The sequence below is a fragment of the Pangasianodon hypophthalmus genome, chromosome 21 (genome assembly GCF_027358585.1).
Source record: "Pangasianodon hypophthalmus isolate fPanHyp1 chromosome 21, fPanHyp1.pri, whole genome shotgun sequence".
NCBI classification, from domain to species: domain Eukaryota; kingdom Metazoa; phylum Chordata; class Actinopteri; order Siluriformes; family Pangasiidae; genus Pangasianodon; species Pangasianodon hypophthalmus.
The window spans coordinates 4,840,194-4,862,835 of record NC_069730.1 but is presented as its reverse complement, the minus strand read 5'-3'; the positions used below and the strand labels follow the sequence as shown (position 1 = coordinate 4,862,835).

Sequence of the window (22,642 nt, the reverse complement as noted above, 5' to 3'; positions counted from 1 at the left end):
TATATATATATATGTGTGTGTGTGTGTGTGTGTGTATATATATATATATATATATATATATATATATATATATATATATATATATATATATATTATATAATTATAATTACATTTATTATATTTTATTATGTTTATTATTTTCTATATTTTTATTTTTTTTTACATTTTATTAAATTTTTTTACATTTATTATTATTATTATAATATTTAATATATCAATTAATTTATTTATTATATAAATAAATATATGATGATTACATAGAGAATATGTTTTTGGTTTTTTTTTTCTTATTATGTTTTTTTTTAATCATTCTTTTATTTCTACACAGTGCTGCACTTCTCCCGTGCAGCTTTATTTCTATGATTTATGCAAGCAGAATCATTTACTAAGCTCGACATGAACTACAAATCCCACAATGCTTAGCGCGTAAACCGCTTCCCCGGATGTGGATATAGGAAGTAAACAATATGAGCGACTGCAATGACACGTGAGTATCTATAATATATATGTATGTAAATAGTCGTAAATTCGCGTATTGACTATAGTTGAATATATGTGTAGAGGGACAGAGGGAAGTAGAGATGGACTTCCGGTTTCCGGAGTCTGAGTCGCTGTAAGTTATTAGCCGTGTTGCTGCTTTGCTCTTAGCCGTTTAGCTTACTGAGAAGCTGCTCCTTAATTCTGCTGATTTGACACTGCACAGGTGAACTGTTCTCCTCTCTTACAGCCGGATTATATCACTGTTTTGGTCACAAAAGCTGGTTTTTATTGTATTCTTTTTAAAATTTTGTTTAGTAATCTCGCTAGCAAAAAAAATACGTTGCTAATTTAAAAACTAGATAGGCTCCTATTAAAATTAGCATCAGCGCTAATGTTAAATACAGTCCTAAGCACTTTATTATCACAAGTAAAAAAAGTAAATTGACATCTAAGTTCTGTTTTGTTTTTGTTTTTTTTTCCCCAAATCTTTACGTGTTGTGCATGAGGGTTAGTTAAATGATCCACTTTCTAAAACTGTTGAATGCTCGATTCTGATTGGTCAGTTGGTTTATTTTCTAGAACAGCTGCTCTGAAAGTAGTTCCGGCTGTAGGTCAAATCACAGGCGTATATTAATGCGCTTGTTCTAATACGTCAACGTTTCTATAGGAACAACTAATTCACAGTGACTTGGACCATGGACGCTTCGTATAATCTAAGGCTAATAATAAATGTATTAAAAAAAAAAAAAAATTAATACCACAGCGCAGCTGGAAAGTAGTTCCAGCTTTAACGTGAACGCTAGGTTAATATTAAAGCGCTTGTTCTAATACAGCATCATTTCTATAGTAACCACTGATTCACAGTGACTTGTACAGTGGACGTTTCACATATCTAAGACTAATAATAAATGTATTTTTAAAAAAACTTATACCACAGCGCAGTTAAATGCTTGAATCTGATTGGTCAGAAGGTGTGTAACAGCACGGCTCGGAAAGTAGTTCCAGCTGTAACGTTAACGCTAGATTAATATTAATGTGCTTGTTCTAATAATGTTATCGTTTCTATAGCAACAGCTCATTCACAGGGACTCCTATGCCGGATGCTCCACATAATCTGCGACTAACAATAAACATATTTTTTTTCTTTCTTTTATTTTTTTAAGTGTTGTTTAATAAAGAAAAACATGATGACATTTATTTAACATTTATGGAAGAAGTCTCGGTTGAAAAGCTACAGGACAGAGGAGTTTACGCTTTCTGATTTCTCAGTAAAATGACAGGCTTTTGAAAAGAAAGAGAAAGAGAGAGAGAGAAGGAGGCTGCTGAATGAATGAATGACTGTTTATCGCAGCTATAACGTAGATCAGAACAGGAACTAACTTGCCTCTTAGACGTTCCACACCATTAACTCTAACTATAAAGTGTAAAACATGTGACGTGTTGTTTGTTAATAAATTAAACATTGTAATCGTTGACAAATCGCTGTGGTATAAGCGCAATAAACCACTCCAGCCCGAGTTGTTATACAAAAATACCGCACTTGACTCGATGGAGTCTCCAGTCTCAAAGCTTTAGAACAGTCATTAACATGATGATTTGAATTTTTTAACTTCAAGAGAGAAAAAAAAAGTGAGGCTGGTGAGAGAACGACAGTTTATAGCTGCTACGACATAACTGATAACGGGAAATAACGAATCTCGTGGACGTTCTACAACATTAAACATAACTGTAGACAAGTGAAAGTATGGCATGAAGCTCTTTAATTCTTACAGAATGTAATTGTTGGCAAATTGCTGTTGTTTAAGAGGAATAAAACACTTCAGGATATGCTGTTTTTGGATATTAATCAACTTCAGGGTGCTAACAATTTTACTTTGCTTCGAGCTACATGTGCAACCCTGTCGTTAATTGTTTTCCTATAACAGCATGCCCTTTTGTGTTTCATTCCTTACTTAGTGAATTGCTTGCTGGACTGTTTAACCTTACCCAAGCTAAATGTAGTTACAGTCAACTCAAAATATTGGCACCCTTCTTAGAGCCTAAACATATGGACATCCTTTATAGTATTATTTTAGCGATACTTTATTTCAAGCATAAAATTTTCTTAAGTATTGTAAATATTTTCTGTAAAATTCTGCTTTCTAAATTAAAAAACACTCCTTCAGTTAATATGGAGAATTCTCTGACAGAATAATAGCACTAAGCCTTTTTTTTTGTAAAGGTAGAGCTTTCTTCAAGCTCTATTAGATTCTTAGATTTGTGCATCTTTAATCCAGACCACGTCTTTATTACGGCTCAAATCCAGACACCGAAGTTACCGTTGCAAAACCAATTTTGTGTTTTGGGTCATTATTTTGTTAAAGGAATCATCTAATTCGAGGTTTTGACCTCCTGGCAGTGGCAACCAGGTATTGTGCTGAGATATTCTGGTACTTACATTGATCCACCACCATATTTTACAGTGAGTTATCAGGTCAGCGTTGTTAGTTTGAGGTTGAGGTTGAAAATTTGAAATACTGTATATAATGTGTATATATAATGTTGATTGTAAGTCATAATTTTTGTTTGTGTTCTTGAAGGGTGCCAATAATTCTGAAGCTGCCTGTAAAAGAATGAAAATGTCTGTGTTGTAGTTAACAATGCTTGTTGTGTCCTGTTCGTGGTCTATGTAAAGCTGTGTAAAGACACGTTTACAGACACAAGGAAATAAAATCAAATAAAACTAAAAATATGTCATACATGAAGATCTGATGAGGCTTGGTGTGCTGTAATGTTGCTGTTCTAACTCTCTCACTGTGTGTGTGTGTGTGTGTGTGTGTGTGTGTGTGTGTGTGTGTGTGTGTGTTTGTCTCGCAGGTCATGCATGCAACTCGGCCTGTAGGAATGTAGACACCTTGCCACCACCACCCCGTGTCCCCTGTGTGTTCCCCAGGCTCCCTATTTTACGCTTCTCAGCACATAATGTAGCTTATGATATAGTTATGTATATATGTTATAATAAATAAAACTCATCTAAGTGCCAATGTTCTCTAGAAAGTAGCTTAGTTGTAGCTAAATAGCCTTATATAATGTATAGCTCCCCTTTCACTTAGTTTGCACACTTCCTATATTGCCTGTGCTCCATACCTTCCAAATGCTCTCTCTTCTGGGCGTGTCTTCCTTCGTGTTTGTGCACTGGCGTCGGTGCAGGAGCGGCTCACGCAACGATGCTGCATTTCCCTGCGGACGCACAGATCTTCCCATCGCCACGAAGATGGAGGCAGAGTTGGACCAGTACGGCAAGGAAGTACTGGACTTCAGCTCGCATTACGGCGGCGAAGGGAGCATGTCGTACACCATGTGGAACGCAGCCGGAGCCCCCAGCGTGTTCCCGAGCTCAGGGGACTTCACGCACACGGCTGTGTTCCGCACGTACGGACGCTGGTGGGAGGACGAGCGCGTAGAGCTGAGTTTCAGCCGCACGCCATGCTCCTTCCACAGCCGAGATTTCCTCGAGGTGGCGTTCGAGGAGCAGGTTTTCCCCACCGCCGTCACCGTTCTGGAGACGTACCACCCCGGGGCCATCGTCCAAATCCTCGCCTGCTCACTTAACCCCTACGCTGAAAACCACACGACTGATGTCAGGTGAATGAAAGAGAATACAAAGAAAAAAATATTTTACAATGATTTTTTTTTTTATTCATTACTCTCTCAAGGCAGCTTTACACACATCAGTGGAGCTATGATGAAGAAACCTTAGAGTAAGATCCTGTAAAGCTAACTAGAGCTCCTACTAGACTCCTTTAACTGGAAAATAAATTTCACAGACCTCCCTCAAAACAGATTTCTTATTACCGTAATCCAACTATTCAAATATTAGGCTCATTGTTCACAATAATACAATAAATTATGTACAGTGATATTATTGCTTATTATTATTTGTTAGAGCTTTTTATTTCTACACTTTCCATGGACAGATTGCATTAGATCCAAGTTGACATTATTTATAGGCTGAATTGTTTTGTGAGTTATTGAGGTTTGGATGAAACCAAATCAAACAAGTTAATAACTATAAATACCCAATAAATGTAACGGTAATGGTTGGTTGTGATTTCCAGCAGTGCAACTAAATAAAAAAAATTCATGCACTCCTTGGCTCTATATTTCAGGGACCTGTGTGTAGGGATGTGCGCAGGAATGTTTCCCCCCATTTTCTTGCCAATTTGGTCTCACCAGTTCCCACCCACTAGCTAACTCTTGCCTGTTACACGATGACTATCAACCGTTAACCAGTGCATATTTATGAACTTCTGGACACGCGGAGGAAAGCACTATCTACCCTGTTTTACATACATGAGCTCACAGACAACCGTGATTGGGTAGCGTTGCTCTGATTGACAGGCGGGAAGACAGTAATGCCATCCCTCCCTCCTCAAGAGCACGACAACATATGGCTATGGCATTAATATGGTGAACGCTTTTCTGTTGCTCCACACAGGAGCCCGGACTGTTTTTTTAATTCCACGCCTGCTGGAATCCTGATCAAATCACGCTCGCATCTGCAAACAAACTTGACCAGTCCCACCCACTCATGCAGAACGTTTCACCGATCCCTCCTGCTCCCACACTTATTATTGTTGGCACCTCTTATGATATTTTATGCCGAATTTAGTTGGTTGTCAAAATATAAACAAATAAGTAATTTGAACCACATAAAGCAGTTACTGTTATAAATGCAGTTATAAATGAATATTAGCAGTAAACACCTCCCAGTCCTGATGCACACCACTACCCCAGGGGGTCCCCACTTTGAGAACCAATGCACTAGAGTACTACATAATATATAAACATGAAACGCTATCTGTTATACCTATAGCACTTTTCCACTCAAGCCCGCATTTTAGCATTATTTCCATTTCCATGTGACTGTAGGCTACCTAAGAACGAATGTTCTGAATTAGAAATTGTTCAGTACATTGATTTATCAAACGCAGCCTTCAAAGAGTTGTCCTGATGATCCTTCTGTCTACTGTGCCCTATAGTAATAGTGTAGTGCCTGTGATATTCATTCTCTTTTCCGTTATCTTTCTATTCGCTGTCTATACTCACTACACAGGGTGTAATATGTATAATCTAATCTTTCAACAAGATTAAAGTATTGGCTCCCTTGAATTAACGTGGGTCGACTGTTACAGTTACTGCAGGCCCACAAACTCACTGTCTCATGCTTAATAGCCCAGTGAGGTGGACAACCGACAGCATCACGCGCATCTCTGCATAAAGTAAACTACATGGCTGCTTTTTTATGTTAAAGAAAATCAACTTTGATTATTATATTGAATGGTGTTTTAGGAATCAGTTAGCCTGTATTTACCCTACATGCTCCAAAGAACTTGTAATGGAAATGTGATGGAAAATGGACACAGGTTCTCAACCAGTGTATTGATGGTTCTGGATTCGGATCTCTAACGAAATTGTAGCGCTAGTGAAGCTTTCAGCTGCCAATGTGGTGTCTTTCCAATCACAATAACAATGTTCCAACAACAATAACATATTACTGTAGTGTCTAGGTTGTCCAAGTTGTACACCAACTATGGTTTCCTGTTACTATTTTGACAAACTCTTCATTGCAGTAGCATACCGATAACGATGATGGGAATGAAGTCAATGAAGTGTGTTTTCTAGTCTTTCTATGACTATGTATGAGTAACAGGCAATGTTGTGATGATGTCTTCTTGTTCATGTGTGCAGATGGGAGGTGCTGTGGGCGGGGGAGCCCACCAAAGTCACCAGTCCTCAGGCGCGTCAGTTTTGCCCCCCCATCCGTCAGATTAGCTTTGCCACTAATTTACTGCGTTTGGAAGTAAACAGTTCTCTACTGGATTATTACACCGAGCTGGACGCCATTGTGCTGCGCGGCGTGCGCAACCACGTCAGCAGCATCCCCACATCCATCATCGCCAAAACCAAACCCAGCAAGGACAGCGACATGCCCAGCAACGATGTCAACCTGGGCAACGGCTACTTCGACAAACTACCATATGAGGTGACGATAACTGACACTGCATCACAGCAAATGATATTATCGTGACCTTCTAGTGCAAACGGATAGATTGCCACTGGAATTATAGGGTTCTTCATGAAGAACACTTCCAGGATGCCTTCAGATTTGTCCAAAATTTTACAAACTGTTAGACTACATGTCTTTTCAAAATGCTACCTGGGCAGAATACGTCAAATGGAACATCAGCACATGCCTAATGATAAGTTTATAACACATGTAGCAGTATAGCACAAATTTATAATGCTACAGACCTCAAGAGTGAGGATCTGGAAGTAATGATGTCATTCCTCAATGTCATTTTTTTTTTAGGAAATATCACCCAAGAATAGAAATCGCTCAATATAAAAAAAAAATTAATAAATAAAAGAAAGGTTTTGTATTTTTGTTTACTCAAAAAAAAAAAAAAACACACATGCTGTTGTCGCAATCATTTCTTTCTGCCTAATTAAAATTATTAGTCCAGTTGCAGCATTAACGTTAATCAATAACATGAAAGGAAATGAAGTTTATGCTGAAGTTTATTGAAGATCAATAAGCATAGGCTTATTTCAATGTTTATTATAGGCATGATGTAAGCTTACAATTTTTTTTTATTGTTGCTTGTGCAGGGATCCCAGGTTAAAAAAAAAAAAAATTAAATTCAGTGGATCTATTGATGTTGAAATTAAGTAGTACAATAGGCAGAGACATTTTTTTCTACTCCGTTCTCTGTCCTGAAGACTTTCCTGTGGTGGAAAACTTCATCCATAAAGATAAGACGCCTTTCATAAATGATTAAAAAAAAAAAAAAAAAAATTCAAAATAAATTTTTCTTGTGTTATTCTTCAATAACACATTTTCAAAAAAGTTCCTGTGAATGTCTTATTACTATAAAAACAGCAACGTATCAGAACAAGCACATTAATATAAACATATTATTTAAATTAAACACTCCTGTTGGAACTGCTGCTATATTAAATGAATCAACACTTTCTGACCAATCAGAATTGAGAATTCAACAGCGGTGATATTATTAGCCATAATGAAAACGTCTTCTGAGACTGTCTCGTCAAGCGATGGTTAAACATTTAGCCTTGTCTTTTAAATGGTATTTCTATTTTCAATTCTATTAATGTAATAAATGGAAGAGAAACATGGCTGCTGAAAAAGTGGACGATCTTTCAGCTCTGTTACTTTAACGTTAGGCTTTAGGCCTCTAATCGGCTTCTCGTCACGCAGGAGAGGTCAATTCAGTTCATTTTTAAGACATCAGTGCTTTACGAACGAGATCCAAAATGGTTGTGCTTCTTTGTTGGATGCTTTCAACACAATGCGCTTCAAGTCCCGACTTGACTCCTTATTATATCATGTGTAGCATCATTTTTGGATAATTAGGACGTCACTTTAGAAATAGCAGCATGATGTGTTCTGCTAGCCCGGCTCAGATCTTATAGCCAAACCGCTAGCACTTTATTACATCTGTAATGCTATACAGCTATTAGGTGCCAGCTGACACTGTGTTTGACACGCTCCTGCTTGTTTAGAGATTAGCTACAGGATTCTTGAGTGTATTGTTTCCCAGGGCTTCTTATTTCTCAGTAATATTAGACCACTGTTGTAATCCCAGAACACACACTTGCGGCATCATTATTTATTCCTCCCTGTATGTTTTTAACACCACAGACAGAAACATGTATTCTGGTGACATTTAGTTGTGTCTGCTAAGTTTTGTTTCTGTTTTATGATGAACAAATTGAGCATGCAGCTATACAAACACGCATTAACGACAGTCTTACAGCACATGATTGAAGCCATATCATATTATACAACAGTCTAATTCGTATTATATTATTCATTGATTTTAACTGTCGATCAAGCAACAGAACAGCACTGTGGAACAAACGACATCATCATCTATCTGAGTTGTAAATATGTATATTTGTACTAAACTCTCTGAGCTTTATTTTCAGGTTTAAATAAATATATATAAATTCCTGGGCATAGGACAGTATAACACACTTGGAGGACAGCGCTATCTGCCCTCTTCCACATACATGAGCTCATGGATGCCCATGATTGGCTAGCGTTGTTATGACTGACAGGGAGGAGAAAGTATGAGATCCCACCCACCCAGAGAGCATGGCCGATTTTGCTTTCTTAGGCTCCCGGCAGGATAAGGGGTAATCTGGGAACCTATAATTTAAATAACCTGAATTAGTGAAGTGCAAATATGACTGAGAGTGTTACTGGTATCATAACAGTATTATAATGTTGACTGTTATGTAAATAAACTGGTTAATTTAATAGAGTAATGCAATTTTTTTATAGAATCAGATGGATTTCTATGGAGTTTACATAAATGTCCATGTATCTAAACTCCAAAGCTGGTTGAAATAGAAGCTTATATGCAACTAAAAGACACGTCATGAAGTCCTTGTGTCTGAATTGATCTTTAAAAGCCACATGTGAGTTGTTTGTTCTTATCTGTTACTGAGAAAATAATGAATTCTATTGCATTTGGATGAAGTTGACTATTTATGTTTAAGTGGTGTGACATAAATAGTGATCAATCACAAACGTATAATTCTGTGCTTGAGGTGGTAAAACATGACCAAAGTTGGTTCGAAAATTCCACTGCACTGGTGGATTTCACCGCTTCACCCGCGTCAGCTCAGAAATTCATTTTTGACCAGTGCAAAGGTGCTTGTGGCCTAGAAAAACAGCAAACTGCTGGTGCCATAATAATAAATCCACTGTGTCTTTCCCCAGCTGATCCAGTTGATTGTGAGTCACCTGGCCGTGCCAGATTTGTGTCGTCTGGCTCAGAGCTGTAAGCTCCTACAGCGCCACTGTTACGACCCGCTGCAGTACATTCAGCTCAGCCTGCAGCCATATTGGTTCCGCTTGAACGATCTGTCTCTGGCACACTTACAATCCCGCTGCGCTCTCCTGCAGCGCCTCAACATGTCCTGGACTGGAAACAGAGGAGGCGTCACGCCCATCGGATTCTGCAGGTGAGATGATTTAAGATGTAGCACCGATATTACATCATGATAATCACCTTTCACTGCTTACTATATGATTCCTTTTTCCTGTCCAATTTTGTAATTATTATCAATTTTTGGGATCATTTTTCACCTGATTATGTCCCAAAAACTAGAGTTTGAAAAGAACAAGGGTTCTTATAGAGTTCATATTAACAAGTATTGCTTGTTGAGAACATGAAGGTTCTCCACGCTCAAGGTTCACAAATGCACAAATGCAATGGCAGAGCTTAAATTTGATCGTCTCATTGCAAAATTGACCATGTACTATCACCAAAATACTGACTAAAACTAGTAATGCTGGGTGATATTGCAAAAAAAAAAAAAAAAATCTTGATTTTTTTTTTTTTTTCAAGAATTTTTTTGAGAATCGTTCATTTTTTCAATTTTTTTCAAAATTTTTACTATTTTGATTTTTTTTTTATGTTCTTACATAATGCAATTGAAAATTTACGCAATTTATGAAGTTTTTATTTATTAGAATGGACTTTGAAAAAATAGTAGCAGCACCATCTATAGCAAATAGTGCAAACAATTCTTCTTTTAAATAAAAAGAAAAGATATTTAAAAAAAAAACATTGTTTGAACTATTTGCTATAGATGGCGCTGTTACTATTTTTGCGCAACTTAGTGAACCCTTCTTTCTCGACAGAGTAAATGGGGACCATCCCCGAGTCTCAATTCGTCTACTATCCGTCCTAAATAGTATCCGAGATTAGAATTAGTGTGTCCCGAATCATAGTATTTTGAAATGAGTATCCTGAAGTTACCCGGATGGTCTACTATTTCGGGTAAATTTTCAAAGTGTGGAACCGTGGATACTTTTTCAGATAATATTGCCCACAACTCCGTGTACATTTTGGAGAAGAGTAAACGAAATGTGGAAAAATAAATCAAAGGAACGGTAAATTAAATTATATATTTCACGTACTTATACTATGTACTAAAAGTGTGTACTCTTTTAGTGAAGAAAAAGTATATACTTTTGAGTGTGTAGCAAAAGCGTGTACCTGTACTGAGACATACTAATTAGCTGGCTAACACTAGCTATGTTTACATACACGTCAATATTCTGATATTAATCGGAATTTGGCAATATTCTAATTAGTATTGAGTCATGTAAATGCTGCAATCTGATTGCCCGATTCAGATTAAGACAATATTCCCCAATGATTCCCCAAATTCCGATTCCCTCCCCTGGAATATGCCTGTTTGAATCAGAAATTTGTTGCAAGTAAACACCTTATTCAGAAAATCCGCTGAAAGGAGATATATGCACATGCTCAGTCTGCAAGGAATTGTGGGTGCTAACAGATGCTTAGCTGTAGGCTAGGTATTTAGGAATGGCGACTCAGGCTTGCTTACAACAACCATGTATACAGGAATATTCCGATGCCTGTACGCACATAAACATCGTATTGGGAATACGGCTGCAACCCGAATAGAGACCTTAAAGGGAATCTTATGTGCATGTAAACATAGCCAGTGGCTGCATCTCTTTTGCATGACTGTTCATAGTGTTTTTCCACTTCTCTCTCTCACTCTATCGTTCTCTCTCTCTGTCTCAGTTTTATCAGGGCGTGCGGAGCAGGCTTGGTGTCCTTGGAGCTGTCCTGTTGTCACTTCCTGAACGAAATGTGTTTGGAGGTGATCGCACAGACGTGCACGAGCCTTCAGGAGCTCGATCTGGCATCGTGCGACCGTCTCGAACCTCAGGCATTCAACCAAATCGCTAAACTCACACGTCTGCGCCGACTCGTCCTGTACCGCACCAAGATCGAGGTGAGCGGCCCTGGTGCTGTTACGTTAGCAACAGTGAACGTATGAACACAAACATCCAACTCGAACATTTCTGACTCCTATGTTTATCACTCTCTCATGTTCAGTCTGAACAGAATTATGGGATTGCTGTCTCCAAGAGCGACACGTTTCTTTAAATCTGTCCTAGCCAGGCATTTACTTATTTAATCTGATTTAATTATTTTAATCAGATTTAACTAGATTTGAAGCACTGCTCAGACATAAAAAATATCACTTATCTATTTGCTATTCTGACTTTCAACGTAACGGCATTTTTCTTGTGGATATCCTCTGATGTTATATTTTAAGTAAGGAATAAAACAGTACATTTATACCACAGTAATTTGCCAACGCAAGCAGTTTTATTTATTGAAGACCTACATGTTATGCATTTTTAATCAATTTATAGCTACAGTTAATGTTCTGGAATGTCATGTTACAGAGGAAGCAGAAAGCCAGACTTTTCATGTTGGAAAACCTAAAATTACAGCTTTATCTCTGACTGTTACAAAACACTGAACCTGGAGACTCCTTCCAAAAATGTGAAATAAACATCTCCTCACAGAAAGCTGCACACTCTCAGCATTTACACACTTTTTTTTTTTTTTTAAAAATCTGTTTATACTGTATGGATCATCTGTTATGCAAGTCCCTGTGTGCGTGGAGTTTGCATGTTCTCCCCGTGCTTCGGGGATTTCCTCCGGGTACTCAGGTTTCCTCCCCATTCCAAAGACATGCGTTGTAGGCCGATTGGCTTTTCCAGTTTGTCCATAGTGTGTGAATGGATGAGTGAATATGTGTGTGATTGTGCTAGGGTGTCCCCCTGCCTTGTGCCGCAAGTCCCCTGGGATAGGCTCCAGGTTACCCTGCAACCCTCTGTAAGGATAAGCGATATGGAAAATGGATGGATGGATGGATGGGGCGTTTTTTTATTACAGGTCCTTGTGTATTCCTATAGAAATGATAACAAGTGCATTGACATAAACCTGTGATTTGCCTTGCAGCCGGAACTACCATAAGAGCTGCTGTTCTAGAATATGAATCCATACCTTCTGACCAATCAGAATAGAGAATCAGCAGAAGTGCGAATCTTTGTAGTGGTGAAAGTAGGAGTGCAGTCATGATCCATGCGTCAGGATTGAAAGTTGAAAACTGACTGCGCTGTGGATTTCAAGTGAAGCAATTTGACCACAATGGATTTGAAATGAAGCAATCAAGATGTGATTGAAGTGTAGACTCTCAGCTTTAATTCAGGGGCTTTAACAAAAATATTGCATTAACCGTTTAGTAGTTACAGCCATTTTCACAGGCTCAAAAGTAATGGGGCAACTGACTGATAAGCAGTTTCATGGCCAGATGTGTTCTGTTTCCTCATTATTTCATGACAAATTAAGGAGATAAAAGGTCTGGAGTTGATTCCAAGTGTAGAATTTGCATTTATTAGCTGTTCATGGGAACTCTCAACATGCAGTCCAAAGAGGTGTTGAAGAAAGTCAAAGTGGCCATTATTAGGCTGAAAAAAACAAAACAGACCTATCAGAGAAGAGAGAGCAGAAACTTTAGGAGTGGCCAAATCAACAATTTGGTACTTTCTTAAAAAGAAGCAATGCACTGGCGAGCTCAGCAGCAACAAAAGGCCTGGAAGACCACGGAAAACAACTAAAGTGGATGATCGCAGAATTCTTTTCTTGGTGAAGAAAAACTCCTTCACAACATCTAGCCAAGTCAAGAACACTCTGGAGGAGGTAGGAATATATTGTCAAAGCCCTCATGAATGGCTTATGTAAAAAAAAAAAATGGCTGTAATTCCTAAACAGTTAATGCAACATTTTAGTTAAACCCCTTGAATTAAAGCTGAAAGTCTACACTTCATTGCTTCATTTCAAATCCATTGTGGTGGTGTACAGAGGCAAAATTATGAAAATTGTGTCACTGTCTAAATACTTATGGACCTGACTGTATATATTTATGATTATGTTACAGTTGGCCTGGCCTGAATCATTAGATATCAGTCATATTGATAAGTGTTTTGCTACAATAACTATAAACGCTGCACCAGATTGGTGTTATCTTGCACAGAGGAGATACAGGGCTGTTGTGGCCTCTTAATGCCCCCTTTTGTAGTACACAACTGATCTTTTCGCATGGTGTTTTGGGGTGTTATTTACTTATGTGCGCACACACACACACACACACACACACACTATCTGTGTAAGCTATATCTATTCCACTCTCAAATCATCTTATTATGCTGTCACTGATATAATTAACACATTTCTTTTTTTCATCATCAGGAGAATAAGAGATGTACAGTCAAAGAAACATCACCACACACCCAAGTGCACACATACACACACACGCTTCACACGAGGCGTGTTTTAACCCGAGCTCAGAACAATAGCTCTGTTCTCTGTGCTTTAACAGACGTGTTTTTAACTCAGCTAGTCTGTGTGAAAATTAAGATGTGTTTTTTTTTTCTGAAATTTTAAACCCCTGTGTTTTTAATCTCAGTGATACATGCCAGACCATGAAGTCATGTAATAGTTTTATTTTGACATCTCTACTCCTCAGAACGAGAGTTTCTCAGCCTTTTGCGGTTCACGGATCTGTTTTCTTTAATTATTTAATAAGAAGTGTTTGTTCTGTCATGCCTTCTTGGTTCAGGGTTCATGAATACAGTCGGAGTGCACGAGCTTTCATTTCATCAGTATTAGTAAATACTAATCCGACATTCTGCTCAGCTCATCCTGATTAGTCACGAATATAATGTTTAATTTGATCTGATTTATATGAATATTTACTTATTAATCTGGTCAGAAGGTGTTGATTCATTTTCTATAACAGCAGCTCTGAGATTTATATTAATGCACTCGTTCTAACAAAAACATTGTCGCGCATGCGCTGAAGCTTTCTGTAAGGAGATGTTATTTAACATTGATGGAAGGAGTCTCCAGTGTCAGAGCTTTGTTTCAGTACATTCAGTACATTTTCCACTGTAGGATTTAGGTGTTATTACTTTTAAGACAGAAAGACTGTTTATAGCTGCTGTAGCTTTACTGATAAGAGAACTCACTCGTTTCTTGGACGTTCCACAACATTAAATGTAACTCTAAATGAATAAATAAAAGTGTGACATGTCGTGCAGTAATAAATTAAAAATCGTAATCGTCAAATTGCTGTGGAATAAGAGGAATAAAATATTTCTGGATGCCGTTATTGGAAAATAATCAACTTTAGGGTGGTAACAGTAGCTCTGCTTCATGTCAGGCCACATCACACCACCCTGTCGTTGATTATTTTCCTATACACAAGTGTTATTCTTTACTTTTCAGTGTATTTTTACTATAAGTAAGATGCAAAAGCCTATATTCCAAATGCATAGTTGTATATAAATAAGAAATAATGAGGTTCTACTCAGTGAAACAGGCTGCAAAATTGTGGTCCGTAATAAAAATGCTCTCTTTTGCTTTTTTTTTTTTGTGTGTGTGTGTGTGTGTGTGTGTGTAGCAAACAGCCATATTGAGCATCCTGACTTTCTGTACTGAACTGCGACACCTCAACCTGGGCAGCTGCGTGATGGTGAGTTCTCGTAGCTATTTAGTGTTTTTTGATGAAATCATCTTTTTCTTCCACTTTGGAATATTCTGAAATGTTCACACATTGTAACTTTTTTGGAATTAATTAAACTTTTGGACGTACGATGTGGCAGTGTTCTGTCCTTCTTTGTCTGTCTCTAGATTGAGGACTACGATGTGGTGGTGAGTGTGTTGAGCGCCCGTTGTCGTTCCCTCGCGTCTCTGGATTTGTGGCGCTGCAGGAGTCTGAGCGAGCGCGGCCTCGCAGAGTTAGTGTCGGGCTGCAGCGGTTTGGAGGAACTCGACCTGGGATGGAGCTCCGCCCTCCACAGCGGCTCCGCCCTCCATGGTGGATCTGCCTCATTCAGACATGCAGCGCGCAGACTGAGCCGCCTGCGCAGACTCTACCTCACCGCTAACCGCAATATCTGTGACGCAGACCTGGAACACATCGCAACACACTGTCCTGCACTGGAGCACCTCGATATATTGGGTGAGAAGAGACACTAAAACACACACACACTTTGCAGATCAGTATAACACTGTTACACTTTACACTTCTGTTTCAGACACACAGAATTATGGGATTGTCTTCTCTGAGAAGAACATGTTACACATTCTCTTTCACATTTGTCCATAATAAGGATTCAGAGGTGTTTGTAATGTGTAGTCACTGCGTGTGTGTGTGTGTGTGTGTGTGTGTGTGTGTGCACATGCAGGTACACGGTTGGTGAGCCCGGCTGCTCTACGCAGGCTGCTCCAGTCATGTCCCCGCCTGCGTCTGCTGGACGTTTCTTTCTGCTCGCAGATTGACACGCGGACCGTACAGGAGCTCGGCGCACTTTTCCCAAACGTCTCCATCAAAAAGAGCTTCACCCAATGACCCCTGACCTTTAACCCTACTCACTTTGATGATGTTCTTCTCAGTGGGACAATAGAACCCTGTGGTCTGCTGTTCACAAGATGAACACACAATGAGCACAAAACTGGAACTTCATGATATACTGGGTCAAAGGAGATGCTGTAATACATACACACACACACACACACACACACACACCATACTGGATGAGAAATTACCCAGCTCTCAGGAGCTCAGCTCTCTCTTATCCATTGTGTTTATTAGAAATCACCTGCGACTTTTGACTTGATTTACACGCTTTTTTTTTTTTTTCTTCAAATTTCTTGAAGTCGCCATTTGTAATCTCAGGGTTTTTTTTTTTTTTAAATTCTGCCTTTATTATTTGCAGAGAGCAAAATCCATATCTACATCGCAGTGCAAAGTAAGCTCAAATTCTCTGAAATATGAACAATCATTTTAACACTCCTATTGTTTCCTTTTGATGAACATAAGAAATAGATATTGATTTTTTATTTATTTATTTTTTTTAACAACAGGCAACTCGCAAACCAAGAGCCATTCAGACTGAAAATGAATAATAATTGTCTGGTGTAAAAATGAACTAACTTAATGCTATATAGTGCAAAAAGGAATTTGCGATTAAGCCTTCTTTGTCTCAAGTACATGTAGGTGAAGATAAAATAATAATAAATAATAATAAACTGTGATCTTTTTAAAAAAAAAAAATCACATAAATTGAGGAATGATAGTCATTCAGTTGCGGTCATTTCGGGCAAACAAATTTTTCTTTAAATTATTCTTAAATGCAGTGTACGAGGTGTTGTAACACTGCCCCCTAGCGGACAGGTTTGCATTACGTTGACGGACAAAAGTGCGACCGCCTGCTCACGATCCCTGCAAATGCTCACAGATATGAAGACACAGAATTATAAATCAGGTCCAACGCCTAGTGCACACTACACAGTTTTAACCCATTTCCCTTCGACAGCTAATTTTGGCGCGTGGCGACAGTTCAGCACCATTTACGTTTACATTCATGGCATTTGGCAGACGCCCTTATCCAGAGCGACTTACAGAAGTGATTTGAAGTCTCTATCAGTAAATACATCCTGATACTGGTTCTCTAGGTTCACATGGACTAAGAATACCATCAGTCGAAAAACTCTGTTGGGAAGGTAATATAGTAAGAAAAGTGTACAGACAACACAATTTTTTAAAATTTATTTTATACAGTACGCTTCACTATAATACTAATCCTAATACTAATAATACACAGTATACTTCACTATAATACTAAATACTAGTATCAAACTTGCTGTTGCACTACAATTCTGGGAATCTGGGAATCAGCTGAATCTATAATAAATGTAGAATGCAAATTAGATTTGTTGGATTTTAGTTTTTTTTTTTTCCCCTCAATAATTGTTTAAACAGTGCTCTGCAGAGACCGCTCCGATCCTGTGGCCATCGGCTGGCTTGAGGAGGGTGCAGGATCCTCTGCACCCACAGCTTCTGGCTGACTTGGCAAGTCCGTGACCATGTTCCCGTTCTCCTGCAGATCTTTAATCAGCTTGCCACAGGGATCATGGCTCTGGAAGATGGAGACAATTTCAGAGTATCTCCAGAATCTGCCCTTTTGAAGGAACTCAGTGACCTTGATCTCTTCTTCAGTACAGTGCTGCGTGTACTTCTTCCGGAGATGTCCAGGCAGACTGTACTGGGCCTTTTGGCATACATGGCACAGCAGGAAGGTCCTGTTGGGGGTTGAATGTCCCTGACCTCATGGCTTCTGTCTACACATTTCTGTCTTATAGACAACTTATAAAGTGGCTTTCCTGTGAAATTTTCTGTCTAAAACACTGAGAAAAGTCACATTCTGAAAGAAAAATGCAGGAAGAGTGATTTTCAGTGTTTCCCTTTAAAGTTATGGGACAAATATGAGCATTACGAGTTTCTCATTCTGCAAACGACCAACCAAGGCTCCTATTTTTTTCCAAGCATGTTTGAATTGATCGAATTGCATAGTTCAACCCCTCTGTACCTAGCTGCAAGTGCAGTGATGAGAAACAGCCAACGAGAGCATGTGAGGAAATCAGATTCATCCGCTGGAACGCGCAGCAGATCCCTGAATCCGGTTTATCATCCTTCTGTTTGTGTGGGAGCAAGAGGGCAAAATATAAGCACAATAACAATATTTCTATATATGGCATAACACGACATGATTCCTGATGGCATGCAGTATAAGAACAGTTACCTTTTTTTTTTTTTTTTTAAACTATGCACTGTCCACATCTCCACAACCAATATTTCCACAACATTTGCTCTTCTTTATCTTTTTTTCTTGTTTCCCTACAAAACAGTGACAAAGTCAATAGAAAGTGATAGACATATCTCATGTCTGATTCTGAGGTTTTGGAAGTCGTGTAGTGTGCACTTGGCTTAAAACGATTAACACTGTCCCAACACTGTCTCGTGTTAATGTTTGAATGTTCTGACTCGGCAAACAATTTGGTAACACCCCCTTTGAAGTTATTTCTAGACCAGGCGCAAGTATTTACTGTAAAACGAATGAAGCTTTCATTTTAGTAGTTAAACTTAAATATCTTAAATATCTATATTGTAATATAGATGGCATCCTATCAGGACCGATCTACAACACTAACAGGACAAACACGAACCTAGACTATACATGCACCAGTCGGGGGAGGGGTGTACTGATTAGAAGGGTTGATTTGGTGGCTGTACAAGTATTATAGGACATACAGTATAAATACCTGCTGTGTTATTGTGATTTTTATCCGAATACAGATTTTTATTTTTTAGATAATTTTTTAGGAGCATATCAGAAATACAGCAATGGATAATAATTCTTGGATAGTAAGGGTTAACAGGAAAATTACGTGTTTAATCACTGATGAAATAAAAATAGCACTTGGACATCTCTTGGACATCCAGGCAGTGTTTTGAACCCAGCTCTGTACTACTGATGGTTTTATTTTCGCGTTTTGTTACCTAAGAATTGGATTATTTATTGAAGCTGTGAGTTAACATGTGCCATCAACAGTGTGTGTGTGTGTGTGTGTGTGTGTGTTCATTGCAAGGTCTTCCATTTCATTCGAATAACATGCTGAATGCTAAACAGTGTGTCAGTGCCTTATATTAAAGAAGAGATGAAAGAGTGTATGTTTGTGTGTGTGTGTGTGTGTGTGTGTGTATGAGAAACACAACTGCGATTGTAATAAATGTGAATGATATGGATTACTTTCTCAGTCGCTGATTTCTCAAAATGCCTTCAGAGCAACTTGAAGTCAATAGACTAAGCAAACTGTGCAATCAAAGTACAAATTACACAAAAGGACAAACTGTAGGTTTTGTATGCCTTTGAATGAAAGAGCTAGCTCTTCTGTTTACCATGCTCGCTATTCGGAAGAGGCACAGCATGATTACAGGCTAGAAAGACTCGACTTTGAAAAAAAAAAAATTAAAAATTGCAATCATGAATAGTCGTGCCGATCTGTCTTTCAGTGTTTGTGTTGCTTTGTGTGTGTGTAATAGTTTTATGATGAGACCCCCTGCTAAAAGGCGCGACCAAAATGGTTTCATAATAGTAAGGCCGAGTTCCTCCAGGGGAAGAGATGATGTTTTGATGACATGCTACACATGCTGATGCAGCAGCGGCTTGTGACCGTAGACTTTGGTGGCACAGGATGACATTAATAACGACATAGCCTCAAACAAAATTAATTTGACAGACTTATGATATAGGCTACTATCTGGTGAATTTTTAGAGTTGCAGTTTAGAGAGTCGACAACATACAGTCTAGTAGCCAAGTGAACACAAAAGGTAATTTCCTTAACCAGGGTTGCCAGGTTTCAGCAAAATTTCCAGCACAACTACATCCTAAAACCACAAAACATACCTGAAATTAGCCTAAAGAATTCAAGCATTGGAAAAGGGAGACACATTTTTCTTCTTTTTCTCAGCCTTTGCGTGGGTCATCGTGGTGCGCGCGCATTTCTGATGTACGGACGGTGTTATCCGCTTCATAATCCTCCTTTCCCACTTCCAAACTTTGCCGTGTATTTTACAGTAAAAAGGCTTCTGTACATCATAGTCACACTATATGCACTTACACATTGCCTTTGTTCATAGAAATATTTGATACAATGTTAGATTAAATTCTGATTATTCGCTTTCTTGGTGGCTACGGAGTATTTTTCAACTAGCCCAATTTGGCATAAAAACCAGACCCTGGCAACCCTGTTTTTAACTGTTCCGTCTGCTTCTCTTCCTCTGAAAATGTTCATAGAGTGAGCATGGGGCAGCGTGATTCCTGTCCCATTGGGCCTCTATTAGGGCTTGTTGCAGTTCCCATTTTTGACCACTAGGTTTAATAATAACACTATGGCACTAAGTGAGCATGCTGTGCTATGGCTGTGCTATCGCTGTGCTATGGCTGCGCAACATCTAGAAAGGCGAGCAGATCAACGGAACATCAGATTATATCTGTCAAATAACATTTTTAAAATTATTGCTCACTCTAAAGAATTAATTCATATTTCAGTGGAATTTAAAATGTATAGAGTTATGATTGAGGACTTATTAACATTAACATTTGTTGAATATCTGATATACAGTATATGGCTGTGTTAAATGATACACAACACAGTTAATAACTGAGACTAACACACATACATGCAAGCGCTCTTGCCTTTTTATCCAGCATGTCCATTAAAAAGATCTTTGCCTGGTGATCATGCTGCTTTGGAACGTTGTGTACAAAAAAAATTGTGATATTATTAAATATTGTTTGAATATTTCAGAGGCATTTTAAAGGTGTCTGCCTTTTCCCATCACTCTATCTGCCTCCAAACTAACATGGCATCCAAACTAAATTTATACTGCTGTTGAGGCAAACTAGCAAAGCTTGTAAATGTTTGTGATGCTGTGCTGTAATGTGTGGTACTCTCCTCCAGGGGGCACTAAACAATACAAAATGAGTTCCACACTTACAATTTTATTTAAAAGAAACCCTATTTTCTGTCTCAGGATAATTTTTTTCAGTTGTACTGGAGGAGACAGTGATGGACCTGGAGAGCACATGGAAAGAAAAAAAAATTAATGAATTTGTGATTAAAACATCAACAAGTTGTGATTAAAACAACATGTACAATCTGTAAAAATATTCTTTGTATAATAATAATAATAATAATAATAATGATAATAATGATGATAATAATAATTTATATTTAAAATGATTTTCTCCTTGTGTATCACAATAAAAAGGTAATGTATAATAATACAATGTATAAAAATAAGTAATTTTTGTTCAGAGAAAGATGACAAGCACACAAATATGTGTTTCAGTAGAAAGTCTCTCACACACCTTTTGTTTTATTACTCAAAAACACACCCATGATGAACGAAAGAACAGTGTGAGTCGCAGAACAAAACAAAAAAAAAAACGGCAGGCAAATGGACAAAATTTAATAATAATAATAAAAATAGGTTCTGATAATAATAAAAGGTAGATATAGACTGAGAAAATGTAAACACTAGAAATGATTTAATTGTTTCTTAGGCTTTCCCCAAGTCCTCTAAATGAACTTTATATCTAGGCTATAAAATATATTTAAAAATGAAATGCAATGTATAACATTTTAGTGATATTTTGCATGTGATATTCAGATATTCAATATATCACCAGTTTAGAAAGATGATGTAAGTTTGTAATGTGTAACTGTATTGACGGTCGTGTCCTAATTTGTCCTAAGAAGTGCACTTTTCTTCTTTGCTATAAACCTGTGCTACACTGTGGTATGAAACCTGACCCTACTTTAGACACTGAAAGCATCAAAACAAGGGACATTGGTATGATATGTATAATGGATCATTTGTTCTCATTTGCAGATGTTATTCCTGAAAAAGTGTTTGTTAAGAGAAAATTCTTTTTTTTTTTAAGTTACAATTCAAGGAAATTTACTCAATATATATCAAGAATCATGGAAACATCTTTAGGATAATCATAACCTAACCATAACCCCATGCTTGAGCTTGATATAAACGTGAGCAGGAAGAAGTTACTGTGGATTAGGACGTGTCCCAATAACTACATAATGACTGAGACAGCAGCACTGATACTTTTTTCAGACACTAAGATGGAGCTGTTTCAGGAAACCTGCTCATTTTTTTTTCACTATTTTAAAGCTAAACCCATTACATCATCATGTGGCTGTACAGAAAAAACTTTATATTTATGCATATAATATATATTTATAACAAGCATAGAGGACTTTACAGGTTGTACTTCTAGCTTTCAAAGCTCAAAGTGAAATTCCGCAGTGTTTATGGACAGCACGGACATCACCGTAGACAAAGATTAACCACATACGACAAATAAAGGTTTTTATTGCGTTTAGCTGTTTATTCAGTGTATTAAAATTGCCATTAGCTCTTCTTTCCTCTGCCCACACTCTCATTGCTGTGATATTAACCCTTTCATGCATAGTACCACACTTACAGACAGTCAGTGTAAGGCTCTTGGAAATTTTATTTATTTATTTATTTGGAAAATTTAAGATGCAAATCACCTCCAAATCACTTACTATAAATTAACATAAACTTCTGTATCGCTACAGACTATTTCATTCATAATCTTTAATAACTTTATACATTAAAAAAAAAATTTTAAGTAAAAAAACGCTTTTGTGCCAGACTCTGTGGATTGCCTTCGATTTTTTAAAACTATTTTTTTGTTTGTTTTTTTAAATTTGTGTTTTTTGGAAGATTTTTTTTTTTTTTTACGTCCTTGTGTCATGAACAGTCCTAAACTGTATAAATGTTAAAGTTGTATGTTCA

General features: G+C 37.8%; 1 protein-coding gene across 4 annotated transcripts; it reads left to right on the top strand.

The window, feature by feature from the left end:
* The first annotated feature begins 424 nt into the window (after positions 1-424).
* On the top strand, positions 425-22,575 carry fbxl4 (F-box and leucine-rich repeat protein 4). 4 transcript variants are annotated; one of them, XM_026940912.3, is made up of 8 exons: positions 425-487; positions 3,337-4,104; positions 6,211-6,505; positions 9,272-9,516; positions 11,115-11,328; positions 14,854-14,925; positions 15,084-15,414; positions 15,641-22,574. In XM_026940912.3, exons 2-8 carry the CDS (start codon positions 3,614-3,616, stop codon positions 15,802-15,804), a joined length of 1,812 nt encoding a protein of 603 aa, XP_026796713.3. In that variant the 5' UTR covers positions 425-487; positions 3,337-3,613; the 3' UTR covers positions 15,805-22,574. The 4 variants fall into 4 exon arrangements, with proteins under 4 accessions (XP_026796713.3, XP_053083667.1, XP_026796714.3 ...); XM_053227692.1 differs by having other exon boundaries at positions 457-487; positions 3,670-4,104; positions 15,641-22,575; XM_026940913.3 differs by lacking the exon at positions 425-487 and adding an exon at positions 494-703.
* The last annotated feature ends 67 nt before the right edge of the window (positions 22,576-22,642 follow it).

Excerpts from the sequence above, each read along its gene's own strand:
- fbxl4 (XM_026940912.3), top strand. The coding sequence starts at position 3,614 with ATGCTCTCTCTTCTGGGCGTGTCTTCCTTCGTGTTTGTGCACTGGCGT. Across the intron at positions 4,105-6,210 it reads AACCACACGACTGATGTCAG|ATGGGAGGTGCTGTGGGCGG; the intron begins GTGAATGAAAGA and ends TCATGTGTGCAG. Across the intron at positions 6,506-9,271 it reads TCGACAAACTACCATATGAG|CTGATCCAGTTGATTGTGAG; the intron begins GTGACGATAACT and ends GTCTTTCCCCAG.